The sequence below is a fragment of the Hetaerina americana genome, unplaced genomic scaffold (genome assembly GCF_022747635.1).
Source record: "Hetaerina americana unplaced genomic scaffold, ioHetAmer1.1.p SCAF_614, whole genome shotgun sequence".
Lineage (NCBI taxonomy): Eukaryota > Metazoa > Arthropoda > Insecta > Odonata > Calopterygidae > Hetaerina > Hetaerina americana.
Window position 1 is genome coordinate 42,043 of NW_027287222.1, and position 27,534 is coordinate 69,576.

General features: G+C 51.1%; 1 protein-coding gene, 8 non-coding genes and 3 pseudogenes across 9 annotated transcripts in view; all 12 read right to left on the minus strand.

The window, feature by feature from the left end:
- Positions 1 to 27,534, minus strand: part of LOC139695656 (uncharacterized) — a gene marked incomplete at its 3' end in the record, with an annotated part of 73,958 nt that overhangs the window by 31,993 nt on the left and 14,431 nt on the right. Inside the window, exons 4-5 of the mRNA XM_071594468.1 lie at positions 20,641 to 20,982; positions 19,852 to 20,529 (exon numbers count right to left, since the gene is read on the minus strand). Coding sequence (XP_071450569.1) covers positions 19,852 to 20,529; positions 20,641 to 20,982 — 1,020 coding nt within the window. The remainder of the gene's footprint in view (positions 1 to 19,851; positions 20,530 to 20,640; positions 20,983 to 27,534) is intronic.
- On the minus strand, positions 1,347 to 1,452 carry LOC139695685 (U2 spliceosomal RNA; annotated as a pseudogene).
- Positions 2,965 to 3,157, minus strand: LOC139695660 (U2 spliceosomal RNA). Its single transcript, XR_011702339.1, has one exon. It is a non-coding gene; the product is annotated as a U2 spliceosomal RNA (small nuclear RNA).
- LOC139695679 (U2 spliceosomal RNA) lies at positions 4,670 to 4,863 on the minus strand. Its single transcript, XR_011702357.1, has one exon. It is a non-coding gene; the product is annotated as a U2 spliceosomal RNA (small nuclear RNA).
- LOC139695691 (U2 spliceosomal RNA) lies at positions 10,117 to 10,250 on the minus strand (annotated as a pseudogene).
- Positions 11,763 to 11,955, minus strand: LOC139695661 (U2 spliceosomal RNA). Its single transcript, XR_011702340.1, has one exon. It is a non-coding gene; the product is annotated as a U2 spliceosomal RNA (small nuclear RNA).
- Positions 13,468 to 13,660, minus strand: LOC139695662 (U2 spliceosomal RNA). The gene has a single exon (XR_011702341.1). It is a non-coding gene; the product is annotated as a U2 spliceosomal RNA (small nuclear RNA).
- LOC139695663 (U2 spliceosomal RNA) lies at positions 15,173 to 15,365 on the minus strand. Its single transcript, XR_011702342.1, has one exon. It is a non-coding gene; the product is annotated as a U2 spliceosomal RNA (small nuclear RNA).
- On the minus strand, positions 16,878 to 17,066 carry LOC139695675 (U2 spliceosomal RNA). Its single transcript, XR_011702353.1, has one exon. It is a non-coding gene; the product is annotated as a U2 spliceosomal RNA (small nuclear RNA).
- Positions 22,614 to 22,719, minus strand: LOC139695686 (U2 spliceosomal RNA; annotated as a pseudogene).
- On the minus strand, positions 24,232 to 24,424 carry LOC139695664 (U2 spliceosomal RNA). The gene has a single exon (XR_011702343.1). It is a non-coding gene; the product is annotated as a U2 spliceosomal RNA (small nuclear RNA).
- On the minus strand, positions 25,937 to 26,129 carry LOC139695665 (U2 spliceosomal RNA). The gene has a single exon (XR_011702344.1). It is a non-coding gene; the product is annotated as a U2 spliceosomal RNA (small nuclear RNA).

Consider the following 27,534-nt stretch of genomic DNA (forward strand, 5'->3'; position numbering starts at 1 on the left):
GGGGGCGGGGGGAGTAGTGGGGGAGCCGGGCGCTGATGCCTCGGCTCTCCTCCTTCGCAAAGTACGAGAGGAGGATGGGGGGGCGGAGGTTTTGGCACCCGGTGTTTCCGGGGCTTTTTTCGCGGCCCCCGCCCCCCCGTTTTTACGGGGGGGACGTGGGGGCATTGGGGGTTGTTAGCGCATGGGGAGGGGCCGGGGGGCACTCTTCCGCGGTCTTAAGGACCGTGGAAGAAGTTTAATTAAATCGTTAATTAAATCGTCCTTTTAAGGACGGGAAAAGGAAAAATTGTCCTTTTAAGGGCTATAAAAATTTCTAAGGACATTAACAATGGCCAAAAGGTAACAACGGGGGTACGGGGGGTCTTTTCCGCGGCCTGAAGGGCCGCGAAATAGAAAATTACAATTTTCAAACTTTTGAAATGCGCGGCGGCGTCCGCCTGGAGAAAGTTCAGGCGGCCGCCGAGGGTTGGCGCTGAGGGCGCACTACCACGCTTCTCGGCCCTTCTGGGCGGGACCGGGAGGAGATTTGAATGTTTTAGGGAGTTTTCCTGTCGCAACTGTGAAAGATGACGTCTTTCACCGAGTATTGCGATCAGGGGAGGAATGAGTGGTAATTCCGTCGGGCGTGAGGCGCGCCGAGCGTGAATTTACCAACGGGATGGCGGGAAAAGCGGAAAAAACGGGTCTTGGCGAAGCGCGCGCCGTTTGAATCGCCCGCTCTGCGTCGGTCCTTACGGGACTCGACGGAGGGCGTCCCCTGGTGCCCTGAGGGGGCCGGGGAGGAGGGGGGAGAATTAAATTATTCACCACCGATCGGGCGTGACGCGCCCGCGGATCGGGGGAAGCGAGGGAAACCTGGTGCACACTACACCGGCCTGGAAGAGGCCTGGCGCTGCACCAGGGGTCGGGGGCGGCTTGGTGCTCAAACTACCGGTCCAGAAGGGACCCGGCAGTGCACCAGGGGACGGGGGAAACCCGGTGCTTAGGCTGCCGGTCCAGAAGGGATCCGGCAGTGCGCCCGGGGGAGGGGGGCTTTGAAACGGCGTCGGATCTGAAGGATCCGGTGCCAGCCCGGGGGATATTCGCCCAGAAGGGGCGATTCGGATGATCCGTAGTGGATCCGGGGAGCCCAGAAGGGGCATTGGGTCCCACGGCCCGCCTTGAGGAGGCAATGGACCGTGGGGCCATTGGGGGAGGGGGGGGAGAAAGAGGGGAAGTGAGCAGAGCAGGCGCCTAGTGTCCTGTTACCCCTTCTCTCTGAGAGTATCCCGGGGGGCTTACCACTGGTGGGGGCCCATCCGGGACTCTTCAGAGAGGCACGGAAACGAAAGTGTAGCTGTTCATGAAAAAGATCGGGAGGAAAATTTACGTTAAAAAATACAAATCAAAGGAAATTAAGCTGATAAGAACAGATACTACACTTTGATCTTAGCCATAAGGCCGAGAAGCGATAAGGGAGCCCTTTTCTGCAATATTTACATGTGTAGGGACGACCCCGGAGCACTTGGGGCGGAGGGCGCAGGATTGGCGTAGGCGCCGCGGGGTGGCATTGGTCGGGGAGAATTCGCGTAGGGTCCTGCGGGGGTGTTTCCGAAGGCTTCCTTGTTTTCCTGCAGCAAGAAAAGTTTTGGGGGGGCGCGGGGGGCAGGAGGGCCGGAGCAATTGCGTCCCCGGAGTCCGGAGGCGAGACAGTAAATTGCAACGCGGAGTCCTTCGCTAGGTCGTGCCATCTCTGTGAGCGACACACGAGACGTATTGCAAGCTCTCTCCCCGCTTCCCGGGAAAGGTCGGGCGCAATTTTCAAACATTCCGAAAATGGAGGGGGGCATCCAGGGCGGTAATAAAGGGCCCTTTTCGCCAGTATTCAGTGGTCGACAGTTTTTCGAAAAACGGGCTTCCTCTTCACTTCACTTCCTGTGTGGTAGAGATTTAAAATCGTGTGCTGTTCACTTACTTTGCATTAATCGTCATTAGTAAAAATACGCTTTCCTTATAAATAAATAAATACATAAATTAGGGTTTCTTCAAATATAAACAAATTAGGGTTTTCTTCAAATCGGAGAATAGGAATCGAAAAGGCTGTAAAAAAGTGGCGCTTTCAATTGCACAAGATGGAAAACCAGATTTCTCCATTGTTTATATTTTCCATTTTCTCGAAAAATATCGCGAAAATGGGCATCGATTTCCGCGAAATTCGCAAAAAATTTCTGAAAATTTTTTTGCAAACATTTTTCCAATTTTTCCCGAGTGCTCGCGATCGGTCGTTTCCTCCGATGTATTGAGTTTCTTTTCCGTTCAATTTTTTTTCATCAAACACACACTCCTTTTACAAGAATTATCTTCGCATAAATTCTGTGGAAAGATTGGTGTTCAAAAACTAAGGTAAAAGAGTGGAACTCACCTATTTCCGCGAGTCGATTCGCGTCGGGTCGTCTTGAATGACGCTCCTTGCCGGGAGCGCGCGCGCGCCATCTCTTCGGGGGGGAGGTAAACAGCTGGAAGGAAGGGGCGTCACACGCCAAAGTTTGAAACGTGATCCGGCGCCTCTCTTCAACAGTTGTCGTCGTCTCCAATGATGGAATACTGAGGAGACAAGACGTTGTTGTTGTTGACGTTGCATTGAAAGCAGAAAAAATAATTGCATTATTTTCACAAAATTGTATTTATTGTTACACTTACACTTTAAAGTGACGACGACTCTCTTCAGATGGGATTTTTTTTCTTCCCAAGTTTCTCTCCTTTTAATAATTCATTCCTTTTAATACTTCGTTGTGCTGCTTCAATTTGGATTACATTACTTTTGCTCCGCTCGCATGGAATAAAATCGCTTCTCTCCGCGAAAATGCAATTTCGCGAATATTTTTCCAGCCGGATCGCCTGAAATTTGCAAGTGCGAAAATAAATAATTTTCGCGGATCAATTTAAGCTTCAATCTGTTCTCATCAGCTTTTAAGTGGACCTTTTTAATGATGGGCCGATCCCGACGGTACTGCAATGCCGGGCCAACCCGCGGCAGGGATGGAGTAAACTCCGGGTACCCCGCCAATGTCCAAAAATCAGATTAATATTCTGGTCCCGCAATGCGGGACGTATCAGATATTAAGCTGATAAGAACAGATACTACACTTTGATCTTAGCCATAAGGCCGAGAAGCGATAAGGGAGCCCTTTTCTGCAATATTTACATGTGTAGGGACGACCCCGGAGCACTTGGGGCGGAGGGCGCAGGATTGGCGTAGGCGCCGCGGGGTGGCATTGGTCGGGGAGAATTCGCGTAGGGTCCTGCGGGGGTGTTTCCGAAGGCTTCCTTGTTTTCCTGCAGCAAGAAAAGTTTTGGGGGGGCGCGGGGGGCAGGAGGGCCGGAGCAATTGCGTCCCCGGAGTCCGGAGGCGAGACAGTAAATTGCAACGCGGAGTCCTTCGCTAGGTCGTGCCATCTCTGTGAGCGACACACGAGACGTATTGCAAGCTCTCTCCCCGCTTCCCGGGAAAGGTCGGGCGCAATTTTCAAACATTCCGAAAATGGAGGGGGGCATCCAGGGCGGTAATAAAGGGCCCTTTTCGCCAGTATTCAGTGGTCGACAGTTTTTCGAAAAACGGGCTTCCTCTTCACTTCACTTCCTGTGTGGTAGAGATTTAAAATCGTGTGCTGTTCACTTACTTTGCATTAATCGTCATTAGTAAAAATACGCTTTCCTTATAAATAAATAAATACATAAATTAGGGTTTCTTCAAATATAAACAAATTAGGGTTTTCTTCAAATCGGAGAATAGGAATCGAAAAGGCTGTAAAAAAGTGGCGCTTTCAATTGCACAAGATGGAAAACCAGATTTCTCCATTGTTTATATTTTCCATTTTCTCGAAAAATATCGCGAAAATGGGCATCGATTTCCGCGAAATTCGCAAAAAATTTCTGAAAATTTTTTTGCAAACATTTTTCCAATTTTTCCCGAGTGCTCGCGATCGGTCGTTTCCTCCGATGTATTGAGTTTCTTTTCCGTTCAATTTTTTTTCATCAAACACACACTCCTTTTACAAGAATTATCTTCGCATAAATTCTGTGGAAAGATTGGTGTTCAAAAACTAAGGTAAAAGAGTGGAACTCACCTATTTCCGCGAGTCGATTCGCGTCGGGTCGTCTTGAATGACGCTCCTTGCCGGGAGCGCGCGCGCGCCATCTCTTCGGGGGGGAGGTAAACAGCTGGAAGGAAGGGGCGTCACACGCCAAAGTTTGAAACGTGATCCGGCGCCTCTCTTCAACAGTTGTCGTCGTCTCCAATGATGGAATACTGAGGAGACAAGACGTTGTTGTTGTTGACGTTGCATTGAAAGCAGAAAAAATAATTGCATTATTTTCACAAAATTGTATTTATTGTTACACTTACACTTTAAAGTGACGACGACTCTCTTCAGATGGGATTTTTTTTCTTCCCAAGTTTCTCTCCTTTTAATAATTCATTCCTTTTAATACTTCGTTGTGCTGCTTCAATTTGGATTACATTACTTTTGCTCCGCTCGCATGGAATAAAATCGCTTCTCTCCGCGAAAATGCAATTTCGCGAATATTTTTCCAGCCGGATCGCCTGAAATTTGCAAGTGCGAAAATAAATAATTTTCGCGGATCAATTTAAGCTTCAATCTGTTCTCATCAGCTTTTAAGTGGACCTTTTTAATGATGGGCCGATCCCGACGGTACTGCAATGCCGGGCCAACCCGCGGCAGGGATGGAGTAAACTCCGGGTACCCCGCCAATGTCCAAAAATCAGATTAATATTCTGGTCCCGCAATGCGGGACGTATCAGATATTAAGCTGATAAGAACAGATTTAAAATGTTTATTTGAAAATTCTTTCATACAGAGTTTTAAGCAACTTATAATTAATATATAATTTATACATGACCGGCTCCCTCCAAATGAGGGAGCCGGGGAACAAGTCTTTTTGCCCCTTTATTTTGGGGAAATATTATAATAATATAGGCTTCTCGCACGAGTGTTTTTTTTTATAAAATGTTTTATATGTTTAAGTCTCTCACGGGGAGGGTTTACACTTTTGGGGGGGGCCGTTTATACACCACGGCGTGGCCATTCATACACTATGGCTCATAGAGTAAATAAAAGAGAAAGGGGACAGAGAAAGGTTTTACAATGAAGAAGTATGGAAAGAGGGGGGGAAATGATTTTACACGACTTCACTTTTGTCCTTTCCTTTTCAGCCTCCGGAGCCGTCTTCATACTGTCTATGTCCCGTGATGTGTTCGACGTAGCAGTCCCGGGTCCAGCGGATGACGTCGCTGACCATCAGTCGCCGCATGGTGGTGCAGAATCGTCGAGGTAGGCCCAGGGACTTCAGGACGGGGTCGTTCTGCGAGTCCCACGTCCCCAGGCTTCCCACGACGATGGCGGCGACCGATGACCGGTATCCCTGCTGGCGGATGGTCTCTGCCAGGGCGGCGTACTTCTCCTCCTTCGCGGTCCTGGCTGCCAGCAGAGCTCCCTCGTTGTTCTCGAACGGTACTGCTACGTCGATCAATGTCACAGTCTTGTCGGCCTGGTTAGTTATAACCAGGTCTGGTCTAAGAGTCGAGTCAGTGCCAGGTACTTGTTTGTTGACTCTGATTTCATCGTCACCTTTTCCCCGGCGTCCAATCAGAGCCCTGTGTAGTCGGTCTTGGACAGCATTATGTCTATGCTGCCACGTCCTTGAGTGCATCGTGCAGTGATTAACGACGTGGGGCAGGGTCTCCTCCGCGTAGCCACATCGCCGACACCGCTTGTCCCCGTTGGTTTCCCAACGGCGACAGGCATTGAGCGGGAGCAGATCGAGCCGAGCCCTAAAGATGAACCTCCAATCACAAAACCTGGTGTATCTCCCTCCTGCCAGGAAGTGATTGGAGGCTTCAGATTTCGCCGAGGCACGAATGACTTTCCCTTGATCGGGCTTGGCGCTTACCTTGTTCAGGTAGTAGCGCCGCACCGCGATCTTCAGGGCACCCGTCAGTTGCCTTACGGCCTTCGGAGGAACCCTGATGAAGGGGGGGCGGTCTTCAGCCCCGTCATTCATGTCCCGGAACGAAATCTGCATCTCCCTTAGCTCGTCCGACCATCTCCAGCTCAAGCCTATGCGCGCGGCGATACGGCGTGACGCGGAGCGAACCTGCGTGAAGAGGGAACTGAAGTCGCCGCTTTCCCTTCCAAAGTCATCCCGCAGACTACCACTAAGGTACTCTGCGAGATCACCGGTGGTTGGCGGTCTCCTCAGCTTCCTCCGCACTACCTCCTTCAGGCGACCCCAGGCGAGCACTCTCACGTTGGGGTCACGGGAATGGAGGAGTCGATATCCCTGCACGATGGTCAATATGTCAGTCAAGTCGGAAAGAGGGAGAAGACCTGCGCCGCCGTGTTGATGGCCAATGAAGACCATCTCAGGCGATGCCCTTTTGGGCAAATGGAGCCAGCCCTTTGCGCAGGCCTTCAGCCTCTTGTCGATGTCGGTCAAGTTTTTCTTTTTAACATTACCAGCCCGCAAGATGAATTCCAGCCTGGGCAGAAGGAAGATGTTGGTCGCGGCGATCTTCTGCCACGGGGCGAGGAGTGACTCGTCGATCTTCTTGACGTCCTCGCCCAAGCGCACCAGGTCCTCCTCGGGGGTCTGGTCCACGTGGAACCCGAACGGGACCCCGAGGTACCGGTACGCTTCGCCGTCCTTCAGGCTGGAAATGGCCGCCCCCTGGATGGTGAGTTGGGACGGCTGCACGGGCTGGTTTGCTGCAAAGTTGAGGTCCAGCGTTGCGCACTTGCTTGGCTTGAACTGTAGACCTGCAGCGGTCGCCTCTTCTCCCGCGATGTTCAGCAGGCGCTGCAGGTGCTCCTGGTCCCGGGCCACCAGCACCAAGTCGTCCGCGTAGGCCAGGATGGCGATGTTTTGCCCCTGGACGACGACTCCGGACTTGCCTGCCTCACCAGCGACCGCCCGTATCACCGGCTCCATTCCCAAGTTGAAAATGGTCGGTGATAACGGGCACCCCTGCTTGACACCGGCGCAGATGTCGATGACGCCGGTGTCGCCGCTGGTCGTCTTCACGACCGTGGAGCCCTTCTGCAACTCCTCCACGGTCCTCCTCATCTCCTCAGGCAAGTCCATCCTCCTCAGGGTGTTCTGGAGGTGTTGGTGCGGGATGGACCCGAACGCGTTCCGTAGGTCAAGCCAAGCCAGTGCGATTCGGGAACGTCTGCGTCTCATTTCGTCAACAGCTGCCTGAAGGGTGAAATTGTGCTCGTGGCACCCCTCGAACTCCCGGAAGCCCTTTTGAGCCGGGTGCATCTTCTTCCCGCTGACCGCCCAAGATAGTATGCGGTCAGCAAGCACCCCGGCGTACAGCTTGGCGATGGTGTTGCCAAGCGCTATGGGCCTCCAGTTGCCGATGTCCTGGCGGTCCCCCCCTTTGTGCAGGAGGACAGTCCGAGAGGTCTTCCACGCGGCCGGTGTCCTGGCCTCCTTCAGGCATCTGTTGAAGATAAAAGAGAGAATTCGTCCATGTCTATCGACCGCCCTCAGGTCGCCGTAGGTGAGGCCATCGGGGCCCGGGGCGGTGTTCTTGGTTCTAGACATGCGTCTCGTCACTTCCTCAGGAGTGATCCTTTCGAGGAGCAGTTTCTTCTCGGTCTCCGTCGTGCGACGGTAGACCGAGTCGTCACCCTCGTCCTCCAAGCCCCCCATCCCGACATTCCCGTAGACTTGGCGGAAATGCTTTTCCACCTCCTCCGCGGGAATGTCGCAATAGGGTGACTTATCGGACAGGATGCTCTCCACTGCCCTCCTGGGATGACTCCTGAAGAGTTTCTGTATGTCCGACGCCTTTTTCGCGTCGTAGTCAGCTACTTGTCTGCGTCTTGGTGGTTGTCTGTGCACGACGTTTCGTGGCCGAGGAGCTTCCCCTCCGTCCGCAGGTTTCGCCTCCCTCTTCCTCTCCGCCTGGGTGGTGGCCACCAGATCCTGCACCACGACCTCGAACTCCTCCCATGACTGGCCGGATGTGCTGGCCAGTCGGTCGAGCCACAGCTTCTCCTTCTGCTGTATCGGTGGCTCGACCTGTCGTGGTGCTCCTTCTGCTGCGTCTGGAGCTGGCGGCGGCGATGTTGCTGCGTCCACAGGCGGCGGTGACCCGGTGTCGTTAAGGTCACCGACTTCAGGAGGCTGCCCCGGCGCCAGGTCTTCGGCCGGAGCGTCTGCTGCTGCGTCTGGATCGGAGGGTTGCGCCTCGGTCACGTTGGGCGGCGTCGTGCATCTAACTGTCTCCTCGATTGCCTCCTGAAGGGGGGCAATCAAGGGGGGAGGTCTCTTGTGGGTCACCATGTGGTTCGCAAGCCCGCGACGGGTAGCGCATGCGAAATCGCATGCCCCGCACCGATGCGAGAGTGCAACACGTCCGTCCGCAGCCTTACGTATCCCCCCTTTGAGGCAGGGATGAGTGGACGGCTTGCGGCCGATAGTCCCACCGCAGATGGAGCAGGCGTTCACCGACGTGAGTCGGTGGCCGTGCTGCTCCATCAGGTGCCGGACGAGACTTCTCCGCATCGCCGTCCACTCCGTAGCGCGGAAGGACATGCTGCATCCCACCTCGGTGCAGGTTAACGTGTCCGCCACGGGAAAGTAAACCACAAGTTGATTGTCGATTCTCCTGGCCGACACCGCGGTGCCGGTCAGGAGAAGCGCCGGGACCCTGTCAGTCGTTTGGGGGGCGGGGGCAGTCGGGGGAATCGGGGGGGGAGAATCCAGCGCCGGACGTCTGGACGAAGAAGAATCCGGAGGCGTCGTGAAGTCGTCGAGGGAGAGAGGGGAAGAAGAACGGGACTTGGGGGGAGAATAGGTGACGTCCGAGAGCGGGGAGAAGGTCTCAAGGGAAGGCTTTCGGACGCCGGATGGAGAAGAAGAAGAAGAAGAAACGGGGGAGCCATAGTGTATGATTTTCCGCGGGCGACGCGTCCTACGCGCCGAAGCGCTTTCGGACGCGCCGTCCGGTGGTGTATGGGGAGGGGAGGAGTCGGGCTCTGACGCCTCGACTTTCCTCCTCCGCGGAGTGCGAGAGGAGGAGGGGGGGGCGGAGGAACTAGCACGCGATGGTGCTTTTCTAACGGCCCCCGCCCCCCCGTTTTTACGGGGAGGACGTGGGGGCATGGGAGGGCGTTAAGTCATGGCACAAACGGGGCCTGGCGGACGATATTCCACGGCCTGAAGGACCGTGGTACGTTGTTTTGAAAATTGTCCTTTTAAGGACACAAAAAAATTCAAAAGATATAAATGCTGAAGGCCAAGGGGGGCGACGGAGGGCTTTTCCGCGGTCTGAGGGACTGCGGAACGAAAATTTTCAAAAATACAAATTTAAATTAAGCGCGTGGCGTCCACCTGAATGAAGTCCAGGCGGCCGCCGAGGGATGGCGCTGAAGGCGCTCAACCCGCTTCTCGGCCCGTATGGGTGGGATCGGGAGGAAATTTGAATTTACCGGGGTTTTGAAATGACGGTTTTGTGGAAGATGAAGTCTTCCACAAATACCGGACGGGGGGGAGGGGGTCAATCGAACCGATCGGGCGTGAAGCGCGCCGAACGGTCGCTTGACCGGCGTCGCGGCCGAAAAGGAAACCGCGCGCCGTTCAAATCACCCGCTCTGCGCCGATCCGTACGGGATCGACGGAGGGTGCTCCCGGGGGCCCTGAGGGGGTCCGGGGGCCTCGGTGCTCAAGCTACCGGTCCGGAGGGGACCTGGCAGTGCACCGGGGGCCGGGGAACGTCCGGTGCTCAGCCTACCGGTCCTGAAGGGACCCGGCGGTGCACCGGGGGCGGGGGCCTGCGCCGGGCCTTAGGGGCCCGGCGTCGAGCCCGGGGAGGTTATCACCCCAAGTGGGCGTGGGGAACGGTCCGTGAGCGACCGGGGAGCCCTGAGGGGGCGGTGGGTCCCACGGTCCGCCTTGAAGAGGCAATGGACCGTGGGGCCATCGGGGGTCGAAAGAGGGGCTACTGGGCAGAGCAGGCGCCTAGTGTCCTGTTGCCCCTTCCCTCTGGGAGTGTCCCGGGGGGCTTACCGTTGGTCGGGGCCCGTCCGGGATTCCTCAGAGAGGCTAGAAAGGTCCAAAAGCGGTAGATCTGTTCATTTAAAAATTTGAATTTGGCGGGCGAAAAAGAAGAAAGTTAAGGGGATTAAGCTGATAAGAACAGATACTACACTTTGATCTTAGCCATAAGGCCGAGAAGCGATAAGGGAGCCCTTTTCTGCAATATTTACATGTGTAGGGACGACCCCGGAGCACTTGGGGCGGAGGGCGCAGGATTGGCGTAGGCGCCGCGGGGTGGCATTGGTCGGGGAGAATTCGCGTAGGGTCCTGCGGGGGTGTTTCCGAAGGCTTCCTTGTTTTCCTGCAGCAAGAAAAGTTTTGGGGGGGCGCGGGGGGCAGGAGGGCCGGAGCAATTGCGTCCCCGGAGTCCGGAGGCGAGACAGTAAATTGCAACGCGGAGTCCTTCGCTAGGTCGTGCCATCTCTGTGAGCGACACACGAGACGTATTGCAAGCTCTCTCCCCGCTTCCCGGGAAAGGTCGGGCGCAATTTTCAAACATTCCGAAAATGGAGGGGGGCATCCAGGGCGGTAATAAAGGGCCCTTTTCGCCAGTATTCAGTGGTCGACAGTTTTTCGAAAAACGGGCTTCCTCTTCACTTCACTTCCTGTGTGGTAGAGATTTAAAATCGTGTGCTGTTCACTTACTTTGCATTAATCGTCATTAGTAAAAATACGCTTTCCTTATAAATAAATAAATACATAAATTAGGGTTTCTTCAAATATAAACAAATTAGGGTTTTCTTCAAATCGGAGAATAGGAATCGAAAAGGCTGTAAAAAAGTGGCGCTTTCAATTGCACAAGATGGAAAACCAGATTTCTCCATTGTTTATATTTTCCATTTTCTCGAAAAATATCGCGAAAATGGGCATCGATTTCCGCGAAATTCGCAAAAAATTTCTGAAAATTTTTTTGCAAACATTTTTCCAATTTTTCCCGAGTGCTCGCGATCGGTCGTTTCCTCCGATGTATTGAGTTTCTTTTCCGTTCAATTTTTTTTCATCAAACACACACTCCTTTTACAAGAATTATCTTCGCATAAATTCTGTGGAAAGATTGGTGTTCAAAAACTAAGGTAAAAGAGTGGAACTCACCTATTTCCGCGAGTCGATTCGCGTCGGGTCGTCTTGAATGACGCTCCTTGCCGGGAGCGCGCGCGCGCCATCTCTTCGGGGGGGAGGTAAACAGCTGGAAGGAAGGGGCGTCACACGCCAAAGTTTGAAACGTGATCCGGCGCCTCTCTTCAACAGTTGTCGTCGTCTCCAATGATGGAATACTGAGGAGACAAGACGTTGTTGTTGTTGACGTTGCATTGAAAGCAGAAAAAATAATTGCATTATTTTCACAAAATTGTATTTATTGTTACACTTACACTTTAAAGTGACGACGACTCTCTTCAGATGGGATTTTTTTTCTTCCCAAGTTTCTCTCCTTTTAATAATTCATTCCTTTTAATACTTCGTTGTGCTGCTTCAATTTGGATTACATTACTTTTGCTCCGCTCGCATGGAATAAAATCGCTTCTCTCCGCGAAAATGCAATTTCGCGAATATTTTTCCAGCCGGATCGCCTGAAATTTGCAAGTGCGAAAATAAATAATTTTCGCGGATCAATTTAAGCTTCAATCTGTTCTCATCAGCTTTTAAGTGGACCTTTTTAATGATGGGCCGATCCCGACGGTACTGCAATGCCGGGCCAACCCGCGGCAGGGATGGAGTAAACTCCGGGTACCCCGCCAATGTCCAAAAATCAGATTAATATTCTGGTCCCGCAATGCGGGACGTATCAGATATTAAGCTGATAAGAACAGATACTACACTTTGATCTTAGCCATAAGGCCGAGAAGCGATAAGGGAGCCCTTTTCTGCAATATTTACATGTGTAGGGACGACCCCGGAGCACTTGGGGCGGAGGGCGCAGGATTGGCGTAGGCGCCGCGGGGTGGCATTGGTCGGGGAGAATTCGCGTAGGGTCCTGCGGGGGTGTTTCCGAAGGCTTCCTTGTTTTCCTGCAGCAAGAAAAGTTTTGGGGGGGCGCGGGGGGCAGGAGGGCCGGAGCAATTGCGTCCCCGGAGTCCGGAGGCGAGACAGTAAATTGCAACGCGGAGTCCTTCGCTAGGTCGTGCCATCTCTGTGAGCGACACACGAGACGTATTGCAAGCTCTCTCCCCGCTTCCCGGGAAAGGTCGGGCGCAATTTTCAAACATTCCGAAAATGGAGGGGGGCATCCAGGGCGGTAATAAAGGGCCCTTTTCGCCAGTATTCAGTGGTCGACAGTTTTTCGAAAAACGGGCTTCCTCTTCACTTCACTTCCTGTGTGGTAGAGATTTAAAATCGTGTGCTGTTCACTTACTTTGCATTAATCGTCATTAGTAAAAATACGCTTTCCTTATAAATAAATAAATACATAAATTAGGGTTTCTTCAAATATAAACAAATTAGGGTTTTCTTCAAATCGGAGAATAGGAATCGAAAAGGCTGTAAAAAAGTGGCGCTTTCAATTGCACAAGATGGAAAACCAGATTTCTCCATTGTTTATATTTTCCATTTTCTCGAAAAATATCGCGAAAATGGGCATCGATTTCCGCGAAATTCGCAAAAAATTTCTGAAAATTTTTTTGCAAACATTTTTCCAATTTTTCCCGAGTGCTCGCGATCGGTCGTTTCCTCCGATGTATTGAGTTTCTTTTCCGTTCAATTTTTTTTCATCAAACACACACTCCTTTTACAAGAATTATCTTCGCATAAATTCTGTGGAAAGATTGGTGTTCAAAAACTAAGGTAAAAGAGTGGAACTCACCTATTTCCGCGAGTCGATTCGCGTCGGGTCGTCTTGAATGACGCTCCTTGCCGGGAGCGCGCGCGCGCCATCTCTTCGGGGGGGAGGTAAACAGCTGGAAGGAAGGGGCGTCACACGCCAAAGTTTGAAACGTGATCCGGCGCCTCTCTTCAACAGTTGTCGTCGTCTCCAATGATGGAATACTGAGGAGACAAGACGTTGTTGTTGTTGACGTTGCATTGAAAGCAGAAAAAATAATTGCATTATTTTCACAAAATTGTATTTATTGTTACACTTACACTTTAAAGTGACGACGACTCTCTTCAGATGGGATTTTTTTTCTTCCCAAGTTTCTCTCCTTTTAATAATTCATTCCTTTTAATACTTCGTTGTGCTGCTTCAATTTGGATTACATTACTTTTGCTCCGCTCGCATGGAATAAAATCGCTTCTCTCCGCGAAAATGCAATTTCGCGAATATTTTTCCAGCCGGATCGCCTGAAATTTGCAAGTGCGAAAATAAATAATTTTCGCGGATCAATTTAAGCTTCAATCTGTTCTCATCAGCTTTTAAGTGGACCTTTTTAATGATGGGCCGATCCCGACGGTACTGCAATGCCGGGCCAACCCGCGGCAGGGATGGAGTAAACTCCGGGTACCCCGCCAATGTCCAAAAATCAGATTAATATTCTGGTCCCGCAATGCGGGACGTATCAGATATTAAGCTGATAAGAACAGATACTACACTTTGATCTTAGCCATAAGGCCGAGAAGCGATAAGGGAGCCCTTTTCTGCAATATTTACATGTGTAGGGACGACCCCGGAGCACTTGGGGCGGAGGGCGCAGGATTGGCGTAGGCGCCGCGGGGTGGCATTGGTCGGGGAGAATTCGCGTAGGGTCCTGCGGGGGTGTTTCCGAAGGCTTCCTTGTTTTCCTGCAGCAAGAAAAGTTTTGGGGGGGCGCGGGGGGCAGGAGGGCCGGAGCAATTGCGTCCCCGGAGTCCGGAGGCGAGACAGTAAATTGCAACGCGGAGTCCTTCGCTAGGTCGTGCCATCTCTGTGAGCGACACACGAGACGTATTGCAAGCTCTCTCCCCGCTTCCCGGGAAAGGTCGGGCGCAATTTTCAAACATTCCGAAAATGGAGGGGGGCATCCAGGGCGGTAATAAAGGGCCCTTTTCGCCAGTATTCAGTGGTCGACAGTTTTTCGAAAAACGGGCTTCCTCTTCACTTCACTTCCTGTGTGGTAGAGATTTAAAATCGTGTGCTGTTCACTTACTTTGCATTAATCGTCATTAGTAAAAATACGCTTTCCTTATAAATAAATAAATACATAAATTAGGGTTTCTTCAAATATAAACAAATTAGGGTTTTCTTCAAATCGGAGAATAGGAATCGAAAAGGCTGTAAAAAAGTGGCGCTTTCAATTGCACAAGATGGAAAACCAGATTTCTCCATTGTTTATATTTTCCATTTTCTCGAAAAATATCGCGAAAATGGGCATCGATTTCCGCGAAATTCGCAAAAAATTTCTGAAAATTTTTTTGCAAACATTTTTCCAATTTTTCCCGAGTGCTCGCGATCGGTCGTTTCCTCCGATGTATTGAGTTTCTTTTCCGTTCAATTTTTTTTCATCAAACACACACTCCTTTTACAAGAATTATCTTCGCATAAATTCTGTGGAAAGATTGGTGTTCAAAAACTAAGGTAAAAGAGTGGAACTCACCTATTTCCGCGAGTCGATTCGCGTCGGGTCGTCTTGAATGACGCTCCTTGCCGGGAGCGCGCGCGCGCCATCTCTTCGGGGGGGAGGTAAACAGCTGGAAGGAAGGGGCGTCACACGCCAAAGTTTGAAACGTGATCCGGCGCCTCTCTTCAACAGTTGTCGTCGTCTCCAATGATGGAATACTGAGGAGACAAGACGTTGTTGTTGTTGACGTTGCATTGAAAGCAGAAAAAATAATTGCATTATTTTCACAAAATTGTATTTATTGTTACACTTACACTTTAAAGTGACGACGACTCTCTTCAGATGGGATTTTTTTTCTTCCCAAGTTTCTCTCCTTTTAATAATTCATTCCTTTTAATACTTCGTTGTGCTGCTTCAATTTGGATTACATTACTTTTGCTCCGCTCGCATGGAATAAAATCGCTTCTCTCCGCGAAAATGCAATTTCGCGAATATTTTTCCAGCCGGATCGCCTGAAATTTGCAAGTGCGAAAATAAATAATTTTCGCGGATCAATTTAAGCTTCAATCTGTTCTCATCAGCTTTTAAGTGGACCTTTTTAATGATGGGCCGATCCCGACGGTACTGCAATGCCGGGCCAACCCGCGGCAGGGATGGAGTAAACTCCGGGTACCCCGCCAATGTCCAAAAATCAGATTAATATTCTGGTCCCGCAATGCGGGACGTATCAGATATTAAGCTGATAAGAACAGATACTACACTTTGATCTTAGCCATAAGGCCGAGAAGCGATAAGGGAGCCCTTTTCTGCAATATTTACATGTGTAGGGACGACCCCGGAGCACTTGGGGCGGAGGGCGCAGGATTGGCGTAGGCGCCGCGGGGTGGCATTGGTCGGGGAGAATTCGCGTAGGGTCCTGCGGGGGTGTTTCCGAAGGCTTCCTTGTTTTCCTGCAGCAAGAAAAGTTTTGGGGGGGCGCGGGGGGCAGGAGGGCCGGAGCAATTGCGTCCCCGGAGTCCGGAGGCGAGACAGTAAATTGCAACGCGGAGTCCTTCGCTAGGTCGTGCCATCTCTGTGAGCGACACACGAGACGTATTGCAAGCTCTCTCCCCGCTTCCCGGGAAAGGTCGGGCGCAATTTTCAAACATTCCGAAAATGGAGGGGGGCATCCAGGGCGGTAATAAAGGGCCCTTTTCGCCAGTATTCAGTGGTCGACAGTTTTTCGAAAAACGGGCTTCCTCTTCACTTCACTTCCTGTGTGGTAGAGATTTAAAATCGTGTGCTGTTCACTTACTTTGCATTAATCGTCATTAGTAAAAATACGCTTTCCTTATAAATAAATAAATACATAAATTAGGGTTTCTTCAAATATAAACAAATTAGGGTTTTCTTCAAATCGGAGAATAGGAATCGAAAAGGCTGTAAAAAAGTGGCGCTTTCAATTGCACAAGATGGAAAACCAGATTTCTCCATTGTTTATATTTTCCATTTTCTCGAAAAATATCGCGAAAATGGGCATCGATTTCCGCGAAATTCGCAAAAAATTTCTGAAAATTTTTTTGCAAACATTTTTCCAATTTTTCCCGAGTGCTCGCGATCGGTCGTTTCCTCCGATGTATTGAGTTTCTTTTCCGTTCAATTTTTTTTCATCAAACACACACTCCTTTTACAAGAATTATCTTCGCATAAATTCTGTGGAAAGATTGGTGTTCAAAAACTAAGGTAAAAGAGTGGAACTCACCTATTTCCGCGAGTCGATTCGCGTCGGGTCGTCTTGAATGACGCTCCTTGCCGGGAGCGCGCGCGCGCCATCTCTTCGGGGGGGAGGTAAACAGCTGGAAGGAAGGGGCGTCACACGCCAAAGTTTGAAACGTGATCCGGCGCCTCTCTTCAACAGTTGTCGTCGTCTCCAATGATGGAATACTGAGGAGACAAGACGTTGTTGTTGTTGACGTTGCATTGAAAGCAGAAAAAATAATTGCATTATTTTCACAAAATTGTATTTATTGTTACACTTACACTTTAAAGTGACGACGACTCTCTTCAGATGGGATTTTTTTTCTTCCCAAGTTTCTCTCCTTTTAATAATTCATTCCTTTTAATACTTCGTTGTGCTGCTTCAATTTGGATTACATTACTTTTGCTCCGCTCGCATGGAATAAAATCGCTTCTCTCCGCGAAAATGCAATTTCGCGAATATTTTTCCAGCCGGATCGCCTGAAATTTGCAAGTGCGAAAATAAATAATTTTCGCGGATCAATTTAAGCTTCAATCTGTTCTCATCAGCTTTTAAGTGGACCTTTTTAATGATGGGCCGATCCCGACGGTACTGCAATGCCGGGCCAACCCGCGGCAGGGATGGAGTAAACTCCGGGTACCCCGCCAATGTCCAAAAATCAGATTAATATTCTGGTCCCGCAATGCGGGACGTATCAGATATTAAGCTGATAAGAACAGATAAAAATGTTTATTTAAAATTCTTTAAATACAGAGTTTAAAATATTCAATTAGCAACTTACATATGTATATTTGATACAAGTCCGGCTCCCTCCAAGTGAGGGAGCCGGGGAACAAGTCTTTGCCCTTTTTTTTTTTCAGGGAATGTTTATATAGTTATACTGCTTCTCACACATTTGTTTTTTTTTTTTTTTATATAGTACAGGTAATATGTTCACATTTTGGGGGGTTTCACTTTAGGGGGGGGTGACACTTGGGGAGCCGTTTATAAACTACGGCATTTTGTCCATTTATACACTATGGCTCATAAAAGAAAGGGGACAGAAAAAGGTTTTACAAAAGAAGAAGTACGGAAAAAGGAAAAAAAAAGGGAAAATGATTTTAATACGACTTCACTTTTGTCTTTATTTCAGCCTCCGGAGCCGTCCTCGTATTGTCGGTGACCCGTGATGTGCTCGACGTAGCAGTCCCGCGACCATCGGATGACGTCGCTCACCATTAGCCGCCGCATGGTGTTGCAGTATCGTCGAGGTAGGCCCAGGGATTTCAGGACGGGATCGTTCTTCGGGTCCCAAGTCCCCAGGCTTCCCACGACGATGGCGGCGACCGATGTTCTGCTTCCCTGCTGGCGGATGGTCTCTGCCAGGGCGGCATACTTCTCCTCCTTTGCGGTCCTGGCTGCCAGCAGTGCGTCGTCCGTATTCTCGAATGGGACCGCTACGTCGATCAGAGTCACAGTCTTGTCGGCCTGGTTAGTTATAACCAGGTCTGGTCTAAGAGTCGAGTCGGTGCCAGGTACTTGTTTGTTGACTCTGATTTCATCGTCACCTTTTCCCCGGCGTCCAATCAGAGCCTTGTAGAGTCGGTCTTGGACAGCGTTATGTCTACGCTGCCACGTCCTTGAATGCATTGTACAGTGGTTAATGACATGGGGCAGGGTCTCTTCCGCGTAGCCGCATCGCCGACACCGCTTGTCCCCGTTGGTTTCCCAACGGCGACAGGCATTGAGTGGGAGCAGGTCGAGCCGAGCCCTGAAGATGAACCTCCAATCACAAAACCTGGTGTACCTCCCTCCTGCCAGGAAGTGATTGGAGGCTTCAGACTTCGCCGAGGCACGAATGACTTTACCTTGGTCGGGCTTGGCGCTTACCTTGTTCAGGTAGTAGCGCCGCACCGCGACCTTCAGGGCACCCGTCAGTTGCCTCACGGCCTTCGGGGGAACCCTGATGAAAGGTGGTCGATCTTCTGAACCGTCATTCATGTCGCGGAACGAAATCTGCATCTCCTTTAGCTCGTCCGACCATCTCCAACTCAATCCAATGCGCGCGGCGATACGGCGTGACGCGGAACGGACCTGCGTGAAGAGGGAGCTGAAGTCACCGCTTTCCCTTCCAAAGTCATCCCGCAGACTACCGCTAAGGTACTCTGCGAGATCACCGGTGGTTGGCGGCCTCCTCAGCTTCCTCCGCACTACCTCCCTCAGGCGACCCCAGGCGAGCACTCTCACGTTGGGGTCACGGGAATGGAGGAGTCTATAACCCTGTACAATGGTCAAGATGTCGGTCAAGTCAGAAAGAGGGAGAAGACCTGCGCCGCCATGTTGATGGCCAATGAAGACCATCTCAGGCGATGCCCTTTTGGGCAAATGGAGCCAGCCCTTTGCGCAGGCCTTCAGCTTCTTGTCAATGTCAGTCAGATATTTTTTCTTTACGTTACCAGCCCGCAAGATGAACTCCAGTCTGGGCAGCAGGAAGATGTTGGTGGCGGCGATCTTCTGCCACGGGGCGAGGAGAGACTCGTCGATCTTGCTGACGTCCTCGCCCAAGCGCACCAGGTCCTCCTCGGGCGTCTGGTCCACGTGGAAACCGAAGGGGACCCCGAGGTACCGGTACGCCTCGCCGTCCTTCAGACTGGAGATGGCCGATCCCTGGATGGTTAGCTGGGACGGCTGCACGGGCTGGTTCGTAGAGAAATTTAGGTCCAGCGTGGCGCACTTGCTTGGCTTGAATTCTAATCCTGCTGCTGTTGCCTTCTCTCCTGCGATGGTCAGCAGGCGCTGCAGGTGCTCCTCGTCTCGGGCCACCAGCACCAAGTCGTCGGCGTATGCCAGGATGGCGATGTCCTGCCCCTGGACGACGACTCCGGACTTGCCTGCTTCTCCAGCGACCGCCCGTATCACCGGCTCCATCCCCAGATTGAAGATGGTCGGCGATAACGGGCACCCCTGCTTGACACCGGCGCAGATGTCAATGACGCCGGTGTCGCCGCTGGACGTCTTCACTACCGTGGAGCCCTTCTGCAGCTCCTCCACGGTCCTCCTCATCTCCTCAGGCAAGTCCATCCTCCTTAAGGTCTTCTGGAGGTGCTGGTGCGGAATGGACCCGAACGCGTTTCGAAGGTCAAGCCAAGCCAGTGCGATGTGGGAGTGTCTGCGTCTTGCCTCGTCGACAGCTGTCTGAAGGGTGAAATTGTGCTCGTGGCACCCCTCGAACTCCCGGAAGCCCTTTTGAGCCGGGTGCATCTTCTTCCCGCTGACCGCCCAGGATAGTATGCGGTCAGCCAGCACCCCGGCGTATAGCTTGGCGATGGTATTGCCAAGCGCAATGGGCCTCCAGTTGCCGATGTCCCGGCGGTCCCCCCCTTTGTGCAGGAGGACGGTTCGAGAGGTCTTCCACGAGGCCGGTGTTCTGGCCTCCTTCAGGCACCTGTCAAAGATTGCAGAAAGAATAAGTCCATGTCTATCGACCGCCCTCAGGTCGCCGTAGGTGAGGCCATCGGGGCCTGGAGCGGTGTTCTTCGTCCTAGACATGCGTCTCGTCACCTCTTCAGGAGTCACCCTTTCGAGGAGCAGTTTCTTCTCGGTCTCCGTTGTTCGACGGTAGACCGATTCATCATCCGTATCTTCGAAGCCCCCAATCCCGACATCCCCGTAGATTTGGCGGAAATGCTTTTCCACCTCCTCCGCGGGTATATCGCAATAGGGAGACTTCTCAGAAAGGATGCTTTCAACTGCCCTTCTGGGGTGGCTCCGGAAGAGTTTTTGTATGTCCGACGCCTTTTTGGCGTCGTAGTCCGGTACTTGTCTGCGTCTGGTCGGTGGTTTATGCGCAACGTTTCGCGGCCGAGGTGCTTCCTTTCCGTCTGCTTCCTTTGCCTCCTTTTTCCGCTCCGCCTGGATGCTGGCCACCAGTTCTTCTACCACGACCTCGAATTCTTCCCATGATTGGCCGGATGTATTGGCCAATCGGTCGAGCCACAGTTTCTCCTTCGGTCCTCCTGTGGGCCCGACAGGTCGTGGTGCTGCCAGATCTTCTGCTGCTTCTGCTGGTGGCGGATGTTCTTCATTTCCAGGCGGCGGTGACGGGATCTCAAAGTCACCGATCACGGGGGGCGGTTCCGGCTCCGGGTGTTCGGCCGGTTCAGCTGCTCTTGGTACGGAAATTTGCACCTCGGTCACGTTGGGCGGCGTTGCGCATCTAGCAGTCTCCTCGATTGCCTCCTGAAGGGGGACAATCAAGGGGGGAGGTCTTTTATGGGTCGACTTGTGGTTCGCTAATCCACGGCGGGTAGGACATGCAAAGGTGCATTGTTCGCACCGATACCGGAATGCCTCAGGTTCTTCCGCTTCCTTGCTGGTACCTCCCTTCAAGCAAGGGTGCGTGGATGGCTTGCGGCCGATAGTCTTGCCGCAGATGGAGCAGGCGTTGACGGATGTCAGTGTCAGGCCGTGCTGCTCCTTGAGGTGCCTCAGCAGGCTTCTCCTTGTCGCCGTCCACGCAGAAGCTCGGAATGACGTGGGGCATCCGGGCTCGGTGCAACCTAAGCTATCCGCCACGGGGAAGAAAACCACAAGTTGATTATCGACTCTCTTGGCCGACACCGTGGTGCCGGTCAGGAGACTCGTCGTGACCCTGTCAGTCGTCTGGGGGACGGGGGCTGTCTGGGGAGAGTCCTGGGAAGGAACCAGCGCTGGACGTCTGGCCGAGGATGAATCCGGGGGCGTCGTGAAGTCGTCGAGGGATGGGGAGGGAGGAGAGGAAGAGCGGGAGTGAGGGGGGGAATAGGTGACGTCAGAAAGGGGGGAAAAGGTCTCTAAGGGGATCTTTCGGACGCAAGAAGGAGAAGAAGAAGGAGAAGATACATTAGAATACACTGGTGAGCCATAGCGTACAAATGGACGGGGACGGCGCGTCCTTAGCGGCGAATCGCATTCGGGCGCGCCGCCGGGTGGCCTAGGGGGGGCGGGGGGAGTAGTGGGGGAGCCGGGCGCTGATGCCTCGGCTCTCCTCCTTCGCAAAGTACGAGAGGAGGATGGGGGGGCGGAGGTTTTGGCACCCGGTGTTTCCGGGGCTTTTTTCGCGGCCCCCGCCCCCCCGTTTTTACGGGGGGGACGTGGGGGCATTGGGGGTTGTTAGCGCATGGGGAGGGGCCGGGGGGCACTCTTCCGCGGTCTTAAGGACCGTGGAAGAAGTTTAATTAAATCGTTAATTAAATCGTCCTTTTAAGGACGGGAAAAGGAAAAATTGTCCTTTTAAGGGCTATAAAAATTTCTAAGGACATTAACAATGGCCAAAAGGTAACAACGGGGGTACGGGGGGTCTTTTCCGCGGCCTGAAGGGCCGCGAAATAGAAAATTACAATTTTCAAACTTTTGAAATGCGCGGCGGCGTCCGCCTGGAGAAAGTTCAGGCGGCCGCCGAGGGTTGGCGCTGAGGGCGCACTACCACGCTTCTCGGCCCTTCTGGGCGGGACCGGGAGGAGATTTGAATGTTTTAGGGAGTTTTCCTGTCGCAACTGTGAAAGATGACGTCTTTCACCGAGTATTGCGATCAGGGGAGGAATGAGTGGTAATTCCGTCGGGCGTGAGGCGCGCCGAGCGTGAATTTACCAACGGGATGGCGGGAAAAGCGGAAAAACGGGTCTTGGCGAAGCGCGCGCCGTTTGAATCGCCCGCTCTGCGTCGGTCCTTACGGGACTCGACGGAGGGCGTCCCCTGGTGCCCTGAGGGGGCCGGGGAGGAGGGGGGAGAATTAAATTATTCACCACCGATCGGGCGTGACGCGCCCGCGGATCGGGGGAAGCGAGGGAAACCTGGTGCACACTACACCGGCCTGGAAGAGGCCTGGCGCTGCACCAGGGGTCGGGGGCGGCTTGGTGCTCAAACTACCGGTCCAGAAGGGACCCGGCAGTGCACCAGGGGACGGGGGAAACCCGGTGCTTAGGCTGCCGGTCCAGAAGGGATCCGGCAGTGCGCCCGGGGGAGGGGGGCTTTGATACGGCGTCGGATCTGAAGGATCCGGTGCCAGCCCGGGGGATATTCGCCCAGAAGGGGCGATTCGGATGATCCGTAGTGGATCCGGGGAGCCCAGAAGGGGCATTGGGTCCCACGGCCCGCCTTGAGGAGGCAATGGACCGTGGGGCCATTGGGGGAGGGGGGGGGAGAAAGAGGGGAAGTGAGCAGAGCAGGCGCCTAGTGTCCTGTTACCCCTTCTCTCTGAGAGTATCCCGGGGGGCTTACCACTGGTGGGGGCCCATCCGGGACTCTTCAGAGAGGCACGGAAACGAAAGTGTAGCTGTTCATGAAAAAGATCGGGAGGAAAATTTACGTTAAAAAATACAAATCAAAGGAAATTAAGCTGATAAGAACAGATACTACACTTTGATCTTAGCCATAAGGCCGAGAAGCGATAAGGGAGCCCTTTTCTGCAATATTTACATGTGTAGGGACGACCCCGGAGCACTTGGGGCGGAGGGCGCAGGATTGGCGTAGGCGCCGCGGGGTGGCATTGGTCGGGGAGAATTCGCGTAGGGTCCTGCGGGGGTGTTTCCGAAGGCTTCCTTGTTTTCCTGCAGCAAGAAAAGTTTTGGGGGGGCGCGGGGGGCAGGAGGGCCGGAGCAATTGCGTCCCCGGAGTCCGGAGGCGAGACAGTAAATTGCAACGCGGAGTCCTTCGCTAGGTCGTGCCATCTCTGTGAGCGACACACGAGACGTATTGCAAGCTCTCTCCCCGCTTCCCGGGAAAGGTCGGGCGCAATTTTCAAACATTCCGAAAATGGAGGGGGGCATCCAGGGCGGTAATAAAGGGCCCTTTTCGCCAGTATTCAGTGGTCGACAGTTTTTCGAAAAACGGGCTTCCTCTTCACTTCACTTCCTGTGTGGTAGAGATTTAAAATCGTGTGCTGTTCACTTACTTTGCATTAATCGTCATTAGTAAAAATACGCTTTCCTTATAAATAAATAAATACATAAATTAGGGTTTCTTCAAATATAAACAAATTAGGGTTTTCTTCAAATCGGAGAATAGGAATCGAAAAGGCTGTAAAAAAGTGGCGCTTTCAATTGCACAAGATGGAAAACCAGATTTCTCCATTGTTTATATTTTCCATTTTCTCGAAAAATATCGCGAAAATGGGCATCGATTTCCGCGAAATTCGCAAAAAATTTCTGAAAATTTTTTTGCAAACATTTTTCCAATTTTTCCCGAGTGCTCGCGATCGGTCGTTTCCTCCGATGTATTGAGTTTCTTTTCCGTTCAATTTTTTTTCATCAAACACACACTCCTTTTACAAGAATTATCTTCGCATAAATTCTGTGGAAAGATTGGTGTTCAAAAACTAAGGTAAAAGAGTGGAACTCACCTATTTCCGCGAGTCGATTCGCGTCGGGTCGTCTTGAATGACGCTCCTTGCCGGGAGCGCGCGCGCGCCATCTCTTCGGGGGGGAGGTAAACAGCTGGAAGGAAGGGGCGTCACACGCCAAAGTTTGAAACGTGATCCGGCGCCTCTCTTCAACAGTTGTCGTCGTCTCCAATGATGGAATACTGAGGAGACAAGACGTTGTTGTTGTTGACGTTGCATTGAAAGCAGAAAAAATAATTGCATTATTTTCACAAAATTGTATTTATTGTTACACTTACACTTTAAAGTGACGACGACTCTCTTCAGATGGGATTTTTTTTCTTCCCAAGTTTCTCTCCTTTTAATAATTCATTCCTTTTAATACTTCGTTGTGCTGCTTCAATTTGGATTACATTACTTTTGCTCCGCTCGCATGGAATAAAATCGCTTCTCTCCGCGAAAATGCAATTTCGCGAATATTTTTCCAGCCGGATCGCCTGAAATTTGCAAGTGCGAAAATAAATAATTTTCGCGGATCAATTTAAGCTTCAATCTGTTCTCATCAGCTTTTAAGTGGACCTTTTTAATGATGGGCCGATCCCGACGGTACTGCAATGCCGGGCCAACCCGCGGCAGGGATGGAGTAAACTCCGGGTACCCCGCCAATGTCCAAAAATCAGATTAATATTCTGGTCCCGCAATGCGGGACGTATCAGATATTAAGCTGATAAGAACAGATACTACACTTTGATCTTAGCCATAAGGCCGAGAAGCGATAAGGGAGCCCTTTTCTGCAATATTTACATGTGTAGGGACGACCCCGGAGCACTTGGGGCGGAGGGCGCAGGATTGGCGTAGGCGCCGCGGGGTGGCATTGGTCGGGGAGAATTCGCGTAGGGTCCTGCGGGGGTGTTTCCGAAGGCTTCCTTGTTTTCCTGCAGCAAGAAAAGTTTTGGGGGGGCGCGGGGGGCAGGAGGGCCGGAGCAATTGCGTCCCCGGAGTCCGGAGGCGAGACAGTAAATTGCAACGCGGAGTCCTTCGCTAGGTCGTGCCATCTCTGTGAGCGACACACGAGACGTATTGCAAGCTCTCTCCCCGCTTCCCGGGAAAGGTCGGGCGCAATTTTCAAACATTCCGAAAATGGAGGGGGGCATCCAGGGCGGTAATAAAGGGCCCTTTTCGCCAGTATTCAGTGGTCGACAGTTTTTCGAAAAACGGGCTTCCTCTTCACTTCACTTCCTGTGTGGTAGAGATTTAAAATCGTGTGCTGTTCACTTACTTTGCATTAATCGTCATTAGTAAAAATACGCTTTCCTTATAAATAAATAAATACATAAATTAGGGTTTCTTCAAATATAAACAAATTAGGGTTTTCTTCAAATCGGAGAATAGGAATCGAAAAGGCTGTAAAAAAGTGGCGCTTTCAATTGCACAAGATGGAAAACCAGATTTCTCCATTGTTTATATTTTCCATTTTCTCGAAAAATATCGCGAAAATGGGCATCGATTTCCGCGAAATTCGCAAAAAATTTCTGAAAATTTTTTTGCAAACATTTTTCCAATTTTTCCCGAGTGCTCGCGATCGGTCGTTTCCTCCGATGTATTGAGTTTCTTTTCCGTTCAATTTTTTTTCATCAAACACACACTCCTTTTACAAGAATTATCTTCGCATAAATTCTGTGGAAAGATTGGTGTTCAAAAACTAAGGTAAAAGAGTGGAACTCACCTATTTCCGCGAGTCGATTCGCGTCGGGTCGTCTTGAATGACGCTCCTTGCCGGGAGCGCGCGCGCGCCATCTCTTCGGGGGGGAGGTAAACAGCTGGAAGGAAGGGGCGTCACACGCCAAAGTTTGAAACGTGATCCGGCGCCTCTCTTCAACAGTTGTCGTCGTCTCCAATGATGGAATACTGAGGAGACAAGACGTTGTTGTTGTTGACGTTGCATTGAAAGCAGAAAAAATAATTGCATTATTTTCACAAAATTGTATTTATTGTTACACTTACACTTTAAAGTGACGACGACTCTCTTCAGATGGGATTTTTTTTCTTCCCAAGTTTCTCTCCTTTTAATAATTCATTCCTTTTAATACTTCGTTGTGCTGCTTCAATTTGGATTACATTACTTTTGCTCCGCTCGCATGGAATAAAATCGCTTCTCTCCGCGAAAATGCAATTTCGCGAATATTTTTCCAGCCGGATCGCCTGAAATTTGCAAGTGCGAAAATAAATAATTTTCGCGGATCAATTTAAGCTTCAATCTGTTCTCATCAGCTTTTAAGTGGACCTTTTTAATGATGGGCCGATCCCGACGGTACTGCAATGCCGGGCCAACCCGCGGCAGGGATGGAGTAAACTCCGGGTACCCCGCCAATGTCCAAAAATCAGATTAATATTCTGGTCCCGCAATGCGGGACGTATCAGATATTAAGCTGATAAGAACAGATACTACACTTTGATCTTAGCCATAAGGCCGAGAAGCGATAAGGGAGCCCTTTTCTGCAATATTTACATGTGTAGGGACGACCCCGGAGCACTTGGGGCGGAGGGCGCAGGATTGGCGTAGGCGCCGCGGGGTGGCATTGGTCGGGGAGAATTCGCGTAGGGTCCTGCGGGGGTGTTTCCGAAGGCTTCCTTGTTTTCCTGCAGCAAGAAAAGTTTTGGGGGGGCGCGGGGGGCAGGAGGGCCGGAGCAATTGCGTCCCCGGAGTCCGGAGGCGAGACAGTAAATTGCAACGCGGAGTCCTTCGCTAGGTCGTGCCATCTCTGTGAGCGACACACGAGACGTATTGCAAGCTCTCTCCCCGCTTCCCGGGAAAGGTCGGGCGCAATTTTCAAACATTCCGAAAATGGAGGGGGGCATCCAGGGCGGTAATAAAGGGCCCTTTTCGCCAGTATTCAGTGGTCGACAGTTTTTCGAAAAACGGGCTTCCTCTTCACTTCACTTCCTGTGTGGTAGAGATTTAAAATCGTGTGCTGTTCACTTACTTTGCATTAATCGTCATTAGTAAAAATACGCTTTCCTTATAAATAAATAAATACATAAATTAGGGTTTCTTCAAATATAAACAAATTAGGGTTTTCTTCAAATCGGAGAATAGGAATCGAAAAGGCTGTAAAAAAGTGGCGCTTTCAATTGCACAAGATGGAAAACCAGATTTCTCCATTGTTTATATTTTCCATTTTCTCGAAAAATATCGCGAAAATGGGCATCGATTTCCGCGAAATTCGCAAAAAATTTCTGAAAATTTTTTTGCAAACATTTTTCCAATTTTTCCCGAGTGCTCGCGATCGGTCGTTTCCTCCGATGTATTGAGTTTCTTTTCCGTTCAATTTTTTTTCATCAAACACACACTCCTTTTACAAGAATTATCTTCGCATAAATTCTGTGGAAAGATTGGTGTTCAAAAACTAAGGTAAAAGAGTGGAACTCACCTATTTCCGCGAGTCGATTCGCGTCGGGTCGTCTTGAATGACGCTCCTTGCCGGGAGCGCGCGCGCGCCATCTCTTCGGGGGGGAGGTAAACAGCTGGAAGGAAGGGGCGTCACACGCCAAAGTTTGAAACGTGATCCGGCGCCTCTCTTCAACAGTTGTCGTCGTCTCCAATGATGGAATACTGAGGAGACAAGACGTTGTTGTTGTTGACGTTGCATTGAAAGCAGAAAAAATAATTGCATTATTTTCACAAAATTGTATTTATTGTTACACTTACACTTTAAAGTGACGACGACTCTCTTCAGATGGGATTTTTTTTCTTCCCAAGTTTCTCTCCTTTTAATAATTCATTCCTTTTAATACTTCGTTGTGCTGCTTCAATTTGGATTACATTACTTTTGCTCCGCTCGCATGGAATAAAATCGCTTCTCTCCGCGAAAATGCAATTTCGCGAA